The sequence below is a fragment of the Sinocyclocheilus rhinocerous genome, unplaced genomic scaffold, assembly GCF_001515625.1.
Source record: "Sinocyclocheilus rhinocerous isolate Xijiao unplaced genomic scaffold, SAMN03320098_v1.1 scaffold113, whole genome shotgun sequence".
NCBI lineage: Eukaryota > Metazoa > Chordata > Actinopteri > Cypriniformes > Cyprinidae > Sinocyclocheilus > Sinocyclocheilus rhinocerous.
In genome coordinates, this window is record NW_015646846.1 from 954914 (window position 1) to 968090 (window position 13177).

General features: G+C 35.8%; 1 protein-coding gene across 1 annotated transcript in view; it reads left to right on the top strand.

Annotated features, from left to right (window-relative positions):
- Positions 1-13177, top strand: part of LOC107708049 (receptor-type tyrosine-protein phosphatase T-like) — a 259431-nt gene that overhangs the window by 172898 nt on the left and 73356 nt on the right. Inside the window, exons 13-15 of the mRNA XM_016512197.1 lie at positions 2058-2094; positions 4497-4553; positions 10038-10173. Of these exons, the coding sequence (XP_016367683.1) occupies positions 2058-2094; positions 4497-4553; positions 10038-10173 (230 nt within the window). The remainder of the gene's footprint in view (positions 1-2057; positions 2095-4496; positions 4554-10037; positions 10174-13177) is intronic.

Here is a 13177-nt window from a genome sequence, read left to right on the forward strand (position 1 = left end):
AGGGTTGGAGCTGAACTCTGCAGGACTGCGGCTCTCTAGGACCGAACTTGCCTACCCCTGACCTAGTCTATGCATCCCATAGACTTACATTGAAGGAGGGGCTGGGGCCATATATAGGGGTCAGAATAGGGGTCTTTTGACTTGGGCCAGTGCATAACCACCTAGCAACCACACAGAATACCATAACAACTGCAAGGCAACAATTTGGCAAATACATACTAGCTGTATCATCAACTTTTATTCCAATGCATTACTTTTATAATGACATCTAATAAAACAAAAACAGCAAAAACCAAGTATTTGCAATGGTATAACAAACTATTTTTTAATCTGTGTTGTCAAGTCTCTGGGTAGCAACATTCTGAACTTGTAAAGAATCAGTTGGCAGATTAATTTGAATGATTTATGCAGAATACAGCAAAGTGATGTTGAGTGGTGCTAAAATAAAGCAAAAATAATTTTTTGCAGTGTGTTTGAGAACATTTGTGGGGTTTATTTAGTAGAAGGCTATCATTCAGCAGATAATTTTATCTAATGCAACTTGTAGTGCACTTATTAGGGTAGAAGCGCACTCTGGACATGTGCACATACACAGGTGTGAATGAGTGTGAATGTGAATCGTTTTCTCACTGTCATGACGTTTCAAACCCATAAGACCTAATTAATCTTCAAAATACAAATTAAGATATTTTGAAAGTCCGTTGAAAGTCCAACTCCGTTGAAAGTCCAGGTGTTGTAAAATGAATCCATATGATCTATATGATCATAATCCATATGACCCAAGTCTTGTGAAGAGATATTATTGCTTTATATGATGAACAGGATCAATTTACCCTTTTATTTACATCCAAACAATGACCAACACATAAATAGAGAACACATTTGAGGTTCTGTGTTTACCATGTGTGATGGTAAACACACATGTATGTGTGTTTATATATGAATAAAAGCATAAAACAGTTGCTCTGCCATGACAGTATTAGTTTACCTAAAAGATAAAAATGAGTGCAGAAGAAAATATCTGCTATAGAGCCCCCTGTGGCAACGCTGAGATTACAACATGTACTTCTGACTCTCTTTTCAGATGTATAATACAGCTGCTGTACAATATAACTTAATGAAATACTGCCATTAGCAAAACCTTTCAAGGCCCTTTGATGTGTGGGCATTACTGTTTACATGCCTGCTGAGATGAGGTGCACAAGGGTAGCAGATCTAATCAAAACAAGTGGCTGTTGTAAACACGCTCACAGAAACACATGGTAGCATCTGGCTTCCTGTCTCAGAGCTCTAAACTTCCATGCAGACTTCACACCTAAATCTGCTGACTAATTAACACCTGTCATGCCACACGTGCCATTCAGAGGATGCAAGTGAGATTTTTATCATCAAAACTGGCATTCCAAAAGCAGCCATGAATGCTTTTGAACAGAATAGAATAGAAAAAGGATTTATGATGTAAATGAACTGTTTTATTCATATTAATGTTTAATATGACTAAATTAACATGGCTTCCTGGGTTATACCATCAGAAGTATTTCTTTAAAGGATCAAATCAGGTGGCATGTGCTATGAATATAGAAGAACAGAATATAATAGAAAAATGTTTTGTCATATACTGTACATTAACAGTTTTATTCATATTAATGTTTATTACTGTATGACTGAAACAACATGACTACATTGCGTTATACCATCAAAAGTCATTTTTAAAGGATCAAAATCAGGTTGTATGTTTTATGATTGTACAACTTTTAGAAAATGTACTCTTTACTTAACTTGGCTGTGGTGACTTTACATGCACGGGAAAACTGAACTATAATGTTAGCTTCTCTCTGTTTTGACCTCAGCTCTGCACTTGTGTATCCTTCACTATCATTAGAAATGTTGTTATATAATTAACTGTTTCTTAATGTCATGCACCTCATGATGAAAATAACCCGCACTTCATTGTGTTGCAATTACTAAGATCACTGTAGCTTGACAAAAACCATGTTCCCCAATGCAGTATCGTTTTGACGTTTAATTAAAACACAAACTTTCCTTTCCTCTTCCAGGAAACCAAAATCAACTGTGTGCGACTGGCTACCAAAGGTATGAGAATTTTTTCACTTATTTTTAGCTTGTATGAATGAAGCATTTTATTATTAATTACTATTGATTTATTTGTTTATTTATTTGCTTGTTCCTTTGTATATTCAGATAAGACTTGCTTTGGAAAAGTTCTTTGGCTGGGTTGATGTTTGGATAGTTCTGTCTAATTTAAATCCCTGTATCCCAACACACTCAATCAAATTCAATGAAATCGTGTTTTGGTTGGAATTAAGCAGATGTAATATTAGAAATGTTATTTCCTCTGTATTCTTAATAGACCTTTGTTTTTTATAGTGGAACCCATTACTAAACATGATGGTTTAAAAATGGACGAAGCCTTTTAATTTAAGTTGTACATTCAGACAAACCTCAGTTGCATCAGACTGAGATTAGTGCTCCCGGTTTCATTGAAAAATCTGAAATCCCATTTTATTTTACCTGCATGATTATCTGCCTCTGGCCAACAATTCTGTTCAGTTTCTTTTGCTCCATTTCATTTCCCCATCTCTCCGTAAAAAGACCCTTTTACATAATCACTTCCAGGACCAGAGCAATCACAAGAGACTTTCTATTATTTAATGGACATCACAGATAAAGAGACACTACAGCTGTGCAGCGCTACAGACTCATCTTTTTTTTTTTCTTCCCCATTCTTTCTTTTCCAGCTTATCTTTCATTCCTTTTGGCCTTTTCACCATCTAATTCAATAATAATGCTTCTGCACAAACCTGTTTGTTTGTTTGTTTTGCTGAACTCATTTTATTTTGCTCCATGTCAAGCTTTTTTTTTTTTTTTCATATCCCAGACAGATCCGTCCTGAGTTGGGTTCTTATTATGATTGTAAAAAACCAATTACTTTTGTGTTTCTGCTTTAGAAAGACATGCTTTACACTTTGTGATGCCTTGGATACAGACATTTGAGAGTTTCAACCTTTCCTTGCCTTTTTAATGTTGATGTTTTTAATAGGTTTAGATTACGGGGTGAATTCACTAAACTGTTGCGTGACTTTTGCGCACAGTATTCAAGCAAAAGTTTATTCTCTTATTCACTCACCACCTGAAATCTAGTTTAATAAGAATGGAAAAGTTCTGCACTGTACTTAAATTAAGTAATTGCCATTCATTTGAGAGCAAACACATCTCCTTCCTATGTGCATTAGACTGATTTAAGGTTGCGCCTTGTTCATGAAACCAAGCGCTATGTGCTGAAATATTAAGTTCAAGGAGTGCACTGTCTGCATTTTAAATAACTGATTAAAGGAGTAGTTCACCAAAAATTAAACTTAACACGCCATCTAAGATGTAGATGAGTTTGTTTGTTTGTTGGAACAGATTTGTAGAAATGTAGCATTACATCACTTGCTCACCAACGGATCCTCTGCAGTGAATGGGTGCCGTCAGAATGAGAGTCCAAACTGTTGTTAAAAACATCACAATAATCCACAAGTAATTCACACCACTCCAGTCCATCAATTAACGTCTTGTGAAGCCAAAAGATGTACGTTTGTAAGAAACAAATCCATCATGAAGATGATTTTAGCATCAAATCGTTGCTTCCTCTGTCCATAATATTGCTTTCATATTTTGGCCAGAAGTAATGGATGCAAACGCCTTAATGATGAATTTGATTTATACAAACACACAGCTTTTCACTTCACAAGATGTTCGTTGATGGATATTTCTCCAAATCTGTTTGTATGACAAAGCAAACTTGTATACATCATGGATGGTCCAAGGGTGAATACATTTTCAGCAAATTTTTGGGTGAACTGTTCCTTTCAGGTGTTTGGATTGCAGTGGTAGAACTGTATTATATCAGTTAAGTATGTCAAATCCACCACATCCTTGCACTCAGAACCTGGCGTGCAAGCTGGGGAATTGATACATGCAATTTTGCAATTTTGAATTCAGATCAAATTTTGTAAGTCTCATTGGCATAGTTACCTAATTTGCATAATTCCTTTATTGAATCGGCTGATAAAACAATGCAAATACAAATAAACAACAGCAGACGCAATTCAGTCTTAGTGCATTCCCCCGTTTTTTTATTTTTTCCATTTTCATACAATTGGAGACTCAGATAGAACAATTTTTCAAAGCCACATAAGGCCTCAACTGGTAAAATATTTGCATTCATATGAAAAATATCTATTTATAAAATTTTCTACAACTTCTATGCTTACTCTGACAGTTCCACTAGATGATTCTGGATTAATATTAATTTTCCCATGTGAAATAGCCTACCTGTTGTATCCTACACATTTCAGTTTCCTTTCCAGCCAAATGTTACTCACTCGAAGGAAGCTCAGATGCTTGAGTTGAAAGCATAATTCTTTAGACTATTTTTTCTTTCCTTCTTTTCTCTCATGCATGCCGGCCTGGAACGTAAAACCTTGTGTTAGTGGTAATAGGTAGGGGACAAAATACCACGCCCTACATACTTGTCATTCCCAGTGAAGGTGAATATTATTCCATAGTCAAACTTTTCTTTCTTCTTTCTTCTTTCCACCCTTCCACATTTCTTCTGCTGTTGTTTCCTTCTCTGCTTTTTAGTTTTTTATTTTGTATTTTTTCAGACCTTGTTCCTTTATTCTGCTTCTCTCCATCGGCATTTTAATGCATTTTTTGCATGTCTGGTTCACTAAAAAGTCTAGCTGGTTCTCATTGACTCCATTGACACTATTGTAATTTGGGACCCTGAGAATGTACAGTGCCGCCCACACGTTTTAAATGATCGTATTATTATTAATATTTCATGTTTAAAAACAACAGATCTCCCCTCTCTATGATAGTTTTGCTCATGACCTTGTTATGCTCTGAAAAACTGAATCCATAATGAATATCAATTATCCTCCTTTTAAAGAAAACTGCCTACTTAGAAATTACATAATCTTGCTTTGAATGATCTGTTGTTAATTGGAAACAAAATTCCTTATGTACTTCTTATTTATGAAAATGTTATATATAATGGTATACAGTATATAATAAATAAATTATTGATACATTTAATCTACATCTATAACTCAGCCCTGCTATTGTTCTGAAGTAAATTAATCTATTTTTGTTTCACTCAGAACATTATTTAAATGTTTGGATATGCATAAAGATGTTTTACTGTAGAGCTTAATAAGTTTCTGAGCAAAATGAGAGCATAAAGTGATATATGTTGCCTTACCTACAACACTCCACCCCTTACATGTGCAAGTGACCGCTTCACCTAACATGACCCCAGTCATACACTCTGACCCTGCCAGCCTAACCTGTGTGTGGGTGTGTGTGTGTGTGTGTGTGTGTGTGTGTGTGTGCACATGTGAGTGTGTTTGCCAGCATGTGTATGTTTGTGTGTATTTACTATTCTAGATATGTATTCCTGTGCACATATACAATGTGTGTGTGTGTTAGGAAGTATTGAGTATATTTATCTGTTATATTTTTTATATTTGTATTGTGTGTTCATATTATTCTTCATTTATTCCTAATATTAATTATGTATATTGAAGGATTTTGATGTCAAGCTCTAACATGTGCGCACACACACAGGTGTCAGCTTTTCCATTTCACTCTACAGTCATATACAATATGTTCAATTGCCCTGACTGAAATTACAAATTGCTTGCACTAAAATATCTTACATTTCTATAGGGTCTAGCTGGATATCTGCATTGCACAGGAGATAGCCGACTTTTAGTCAGCTAGTGAACCGTTACAATGCCTAATCGTCTGAATTAAGCAGATTAAAGCTGTCGTCATTTTACGTTTTAAATAAATATTTTGACATGCAAGGATCATAATAAAATTTTGAGAGTTGAATTTGACTGTACAGTGCCCCCAAAAAGTAATTAGACACTTGAAACTTGAATATGCATGAATGTCATTGCACTAGTTAGCCTATTAAAGCAAGTGGCGTTTATAGTAAAGAAGTTTGTTGGGTTTTAAATTAACTTTTATGCAACTTTCATACCACACTTAACTAAAAATTGCATTAATAAATAACATTATTTAATTGCAGGTGTAACTTGGATTGATATTTTGTGATATTTTCATTCTATGCAATGAAATTCAGATATTTTTAGGTGTGGCTTTTCGAGACACTTTTTGAGGCCAGTAATATTCACTTTGAAATAAAAAGCAAAACCTAGTTGTGTTTGCTGCGTTATCCCAGCAGATCCAATAACAAGCAAAATAAACAAAAGACATCATGCATTATGCATGTACACTTTGAGCTTGAAATCAATTGTCAGTTTACACAAATACCTTTGTTTCTCAATGCTCCCATCTGGAATTTAGCAAAATGCTCTAGACCAACAATGCTTAAATATAAACCCAAATACACTTGTGAATTAGAAACAAAAGGGATTTTAAACTAAGTGTATTTACAATCCACCCATTAACCTCTCTGTGTTTGGTGAAGGGGGATGCTTTTTTGAGCCATTAGCATCATGGGTCGCTTACGTGACTGCCTGGTCTCAATCCCAGTCCATTTGAGATTATAATCCTGTTAGATGCATCCAACGACGCATCCGTAATCCTGTCGACTGCTGAGCAATGGCAACAGAGATGTCAGCAGTGATATGCACCCCCATAAACCTTTGCATAATCCCTCGGCTTACAGACCTGCTTTAAATAAAGTTATACAAAAGTACCTTTTCACATGCTAACAGAACCATTCAAAGTATCGCAAAATGCCGACAATTAATAAGGCAAAACTCACACACTCTAACGCCTCTATATGGTAGAGATTAATTTTTAATATGATGGGCTTTAATAATAATTCCTCTTTGATACTCAATTTTACCCCCTCAAAATAAAAGGATCTGCATACTCGCATATTTTATTGGGCATACAAGCAGGGCTCGTGGGTGAAGGGAAATGTATAGCACTTCTAATCAAGGACAGATTATTTTTCTATATTTTACATAACATTTTATGGTAAACGAAAAATAGCACAGATCTTAAAGGAGGGCTGCTCTATGATTGCTAAGATCCTTATGATTCATATGAGTGTGAGAGTCATTAGAACCAATATTATTGTCAAAATTTTACACATACAAGCACTTAGAATCACTTTTTAACCATTTTAGGTTGTGGGTGGTATGTATGAAATTAACTGTTGTAAAATCACTATTAAAGCTTTTTCTGTATTGTATTGGTCATCTTACACAGTGTGGCAATCTGCTTGAAAACATTATGTTGCCATTTTGTTTGAAGATGCTTTTTTTTTTTGCAGCATTGCAATAGAAGAACCATTTTTTGTTCTCCAAAGAACACTTTAGTGAACAGTTCCTTAAAGAGTCATTATTTTCTTAGTGTGAAAAATATTTTTATAATCTAAGGAACCATTTTTAACTATAAAGAACCTTTGTGGATTGGAAAGTTTCCATGGTTGTTAAAGATTCTTCATGGAACCATTGATCTAATTGAAGAACCTTTATTTTTAGGAGTGTTTTGTGGATGTTCTTCATGGGACCATAGAAGCCAAAACAAACAAACAAAATACTTTATTTGTGAGTGTATCAAATAGTCTTTAAGACAAATCACCAAAACCACGTTTTACTGCTTGCTATTGCTAGTCAGATGGGACATTTTCTTTCCAGAGGGCATTTTATTGGACACAGATATAAACTGATCATTTTTACCAGTAAATTTTAAATGTACATGTTAAAAATTATTCTGGTAAATTTTTAGGTGTATGCTGCCAGACATAGCTCAATGAGAAGAGATTTTGTGTCCTGAAGGGTCAGTAAAATGAGTCAATTGGTTGGTCAAGATTAATATTGTTGTATTGTAGTGAAGATAGTGCTGGCTGAAAGAATGATATCAGAAAATAGACTGAAAGAACCCCATCATAGTGTATGTGTGCACTAGGGTAGGTGTGTGAATGTGCTTGTGTGTGTGAATCATGAACTGTTGAACCCAATCAGATCAGAGCAGACTGGAGGACATGGAGTTCAGTTACTACGTTGATAGAGTCAAAGGAGAACACATAGTCCATCCGCATAGACCATCCATAGCGCTCCCTTCACCTTCTGACAGCTGTAGATGGAGCCAAAATGTGTTTGGCTGGAAAACACTCCAAAGACTAGCAAGGTTAGCAGAGATTGGCTCAGTGTTTTTTTCAAAGGTCAAAAGAAACTAAAGTTGTGAATGTTTTCAAAGTTCAGTCTCAGATGTCTTTTAGGGGTTTGCTTATGTCATAGATAGAGCCCGACCGATATATCGTTTTGCCGATATTATCGGCCGATATGAGCCTGTCGCCGATATATCGGTATCGAATGTTTGGACCCTCGAATGGGAAAGTGTCCAAACTTTTGACTGGTACTGTACTATAATATACACAAAGAAAATTTTTTTACTCCCTAATATCGGTATCGGCCCCAAAAAACCCATATCGGTCGGGCTCTAGTCATAGATTGCAAACCCATTGGAAATGAATGACTTCTGATCACTGATGTCTTTGGAATCGCTGTCATGTTCATACCTTAACACCTTGATAAGCAAAACTGCATAAAATAGTTACACTTTTCTTTCTCAGTTACTGTATCTTGAATGAGTTTTTACTCCATTGATAAAAAAAAGAAAAACTTTCTTGTGTGTGTGTGTGTATATTTACACACATTTTTAGAACTGAAAAACAAAACAAAAATACAGCTTTTTTTTGCTGTGAAGGTTTAGTTCTTCAACATACAGTTCCAGAAATGTATATACGTTTATTGTTGAATGTTTAATCCGCTCATGCTTAAAAGAACTGTGCGGTTTGAGGGAAATACTAAATCAAATTATTGAGCTTACATGAAAGCAAACCACCCCCATAGAGAGATCAATGTGTTAATATGCAAGTGATTGTTACAGATGTCACACTGGCAGGTTAAAAAATTATCTTAAAGGCAAAGTGGAGGTAAATATAACAACATAATTGTTCATAACGTAACATAATCATTCAACACAGGGATTACATGCTTTCCTAAGCTTTGTGTATCTGTAGGTATATTATGCAACCATTTATTTATATCTATATGTTTTTTGAAGTCTATACAACCTTTCTTCTTCGTATTATTAAGATTGATGTACTGTACATTATAAAATGGTGGAATATGATTGTTAATATAATAGTTCAGGCTTTGAGAATAAAATGCAAAGATGATTCTGATCTTTTCAACAGTGAAATACAGCAACAACAAACAGCTGATGTCTTTCATAGCAATAATGGCAATTTCACAGTAGAATTACATGCCTGATGAAAGTAGATGAGCCGTTTGGTGTGGAGCCACGCTAATCTGAACAGTATTTTCTAAAAGTCATGCATGGTTGTACAGATTTTATAAAGATATTACAATAACAATATATTGTCAACAAAACATCCTGCAAGATGCCGTGCATGCGAGTATGCAACACGCATATATACACAAAGACACACATACATCTGCATGAATCTCAACCCTTTCTTGTATCCATATTTCATGCCTGCATTTCTTGCGTTGAATCGTCTTTTGTTTTTTTTGCATTCTCTAACCCAGAATCCAAAGGCCCTAAAGTGTTTCATATTTCACCACAGTGATCCAGTATTTAAAAAGCTCCTTAAGGTCTTTTTTTTGTCTTTTGCCTGTTAATTAATACCATTCAATAAACGATTCCCCTTTGCCATAAACCCGCCACACAGTAACGATCAGTGTCACTTGTGCATTTGTTTTGTCTGAATTTAAATGCATTTAATTAATTCGATTTTGAATGCGTGTGTCTTTTGTTTTCTGTCTTTGGACTGGTTGTACTTACTATATGAAAGTGTGTGAATGTAAGATGTGCTTGTATGTACTTCTTGTTTGTGTTTTCATTTGATTCTTGTGATTGTTTGTTTTGTGTGTTTGTCATTGTAGAGCGTTTCTCGACAGCTCTTGTCTTAGTTAAAGGCCCTTTCTCTTCTTTGTGATGTACTTGTTGGTTTAAAGGTGCATCTACCCAGAATTCCAATGACATAGAGCCTGAAAAACAGGTGGACAGCACTGTAAAGATGGCAGGCGTCATTGCGGGAATCCTCATGTTTGTCATCATTCTCCTGGGCGTTCTCCTCACCTTCAAACGCAGGTACTGCTTACACAAGCACACACACTTTTTGCTTAATTTTACAATGAATAATAGGCTTTATGTATATGCAGTTGCTCATATTTGAATGTACAGTAGCTGAGGTGCTTTTCTTTTCAGAGGAATTTGAGGGTGTTAGTTAGCATTGCTTTTGACATAATCAGCTTTTGTGTCTCCTGGTGAAACATGCACACTGGCTTTCTTTCATTACATCACTTCCTCTCACCAACTTTACCGCCCACCCCCCAACACACCTCCTCATGTCATTGTGCCTTACAAGAGCCCACCTCTTCCCATAGTGTCTCTGCCGTCCCTGCCGCACACCGACACTCGCACACCCTGCTCTCGTGCCTCGTAGGTCTTTCCTCTAGTGTCTGTCTGTGGAACAGTTTATTTAGTGTAGGCATGAATTATGGGGGTGTTTGTCTGACCTGCTATTTAAGGCTCGAGCCCTTTAAATTGAGTCCAGACTAGAATTTGTGGTAGATGGGATGAGGTTGAAAAGATCCTATCAGTGACAGAACGATATATCAGCCATAATTTCTGTACTTGTGGTACAGAAATGCCAATTGCACGCTCCCTCAAAACTTGCAACATCTGTGGCATTGTGCTGTGTGATAAAACTGCACATTTTAGAGTGGCCTTTTATTGTGGCCAGCCTAAGGCACACCTGTGCAATAATCATGCTGTCTAATCAGCATCTTGATATGCCACACCTGTGAGGTGGATGGATTATCTCGGCAAAGGAGAAGTGCTCACTAACACAGATTTAGACAGATTTGTGAACAATATTTGAGAGAAATAGGCCTTTTGTGTACATAGAAAAAGTCTTAGATCTTTGAGTTCAGCTCATGAAAAATGGGGGCAAAAACAAAAGTGTTGCGTTTATAATTTTGTTCAGTGTATATTACTTTGAGAATGTAAGCAAGTGACAAGTTTTGTTTTTTGTTTTTCTTGCCAAGTACAACTGCTTTCTGCTGTATGCAGAGTTGCTTCACAAACATTGGGACTATGTGTCTGATATTAATTAACGTGATTTTATTGACCACAGAAAACCTGGAGGTAAACAGAATTTTATTCTAAAATGTTTATGTAGATTTTCTAGTGGTCATGACAGCAGTAATTCATCAAATGATGGAGAAGAGCATTATAGCTAGGCACATATCCAGACACGTGCTGTAGTTAAGCACACTTTCTGCAATTCAAAGAGCCAATGTAAGTGTATATACTGATGTTGTAAGTCCTAGTAAAGTATGACAGAATGGGAGAGTCTGCTGCATCCTCCAAAACCAAACACTCAGAACCAGCCTACAAGATGAGAAACTGTCATTGCACAATTACCTCATTTGCATAATTCAACTAAGTGCTAAAATCAAATACACCGTCAGGGGATGCAATCATTTTCTCTCTCTCTCTCTCTCTGTGTGTGTGTGTGTGTGTGTTTTGTATGCAATCTCTGCATTAAACCACGACCGGAGAAAGTATTTTAACATAAAAAAAAAACATGGATTATGGATACTTTGAGAACTGATGAAAATTTCTTGAAAATCATTTACTAATTTGCACATTGTGTAACATTAGAAGGACAATAGTGAATAACTATAGATCACACTCGAACCCCACTGTGACAAGCTATTCCTGTTTTTCATGGCATAGTTAGAGTTTGCACTCATGCTGCTTTCCTCAAATAGCTAATGAAGTTGACCACGTCTAAATGCATATTAACCTAAAGCTAGGAGTTTCTCATTTGTTTTTTAACCCGTTTGATTGTTCACAAGGGCATAGGTGATAACCGGGACCTTAGAGTGAGCGGCACATTGCCTATAAAAGCCACAGTCAGAAATACAATAGTGGTTAAAACCACCAGCTAAATCAATAAACTCTAATTACCATGGATTGTAAAGGAGAGCCTGACAGCACCATTGTTAATGCGTCGCTCTCTGGAGCAGCGTGAACTGAAACTTAATGATAGATCTCGCTATTAAAAGAGCTGGAATCAAAAGGTTAGCCATGAATGGCCTTAGTAGGTGTTCATCTTCCACAGTCGATGGAGGAAAGGCACTTCTGCTATTCATAAGGCAGAAACTTGGGGCTTGAATATTACAATAATAGCTTGTGCTTTTTTGTCATTTTTCTGATGTGTAGGAGTCATAGCAGCGGAAGTTATATGCAAATTTAAAGAGTTCCTCAAGTCTGGATTGACACGAATAGCTCAGACTGTGGTTGGTTTGAAAACCTACTGAGCTGCTTCGCTGTCTGCTATCTATATAGGCAGCTACCTTTTAAGATAGTCATTTAGAGTTTATGTTTATGTGTTGCTGAGTTAGCAAATCCAAACTAAGAAACACAAAAATACATATTGCATGCACATATTGGATGAAATATTTTTAGTACCCTTTAAAAGTAGTTGTACCTTTCTGTACTAGTGAAAGACTAGTATATTATGCAATGTTGTGCAAAATTCAGATTTAAATTTTCAGTTCATGAATGTGAATTTGAATTGGCCATCATTTTGTTGTTTTATCATTCTATCTGTTGTTCATTTGATCTATTGTTCTCTATTGTTTATCTATTGTAAGGCTTATAAACCTTCAAACTTCATTTAAGGCATTTAAAAAAACAATTTAAATCTTTCAAACAAGGTTTTGTCAAAACAATATAAAACTTGTTATCTTGACAAACTTTCCTTTTGTGATATTTGTAATGTAATAAATAATAAAAAATAATTAAAGGGGTCATATGATGCGATTTCATTTTTTCCTTTCTCTTTAGAGTGTTACAAGCTCTTGGTGCATAAAGAAGATCTGTAAAGTTGCAAAGACTAAAGTCTCAAATCCAAAGAGATATTCTTTATAAAAGTTAAGAGTTAGCCACACCTACCTAAAACGGCTCGTTCGAACACGCCCCCACATACCTACCTCACTATGTGGGAAGATTTGCATAAAGCCGCCCAAATGTTCACGCAAAGAAAGAAAGCATAACTTTTATTCTCGCTGTAGTATTGTAG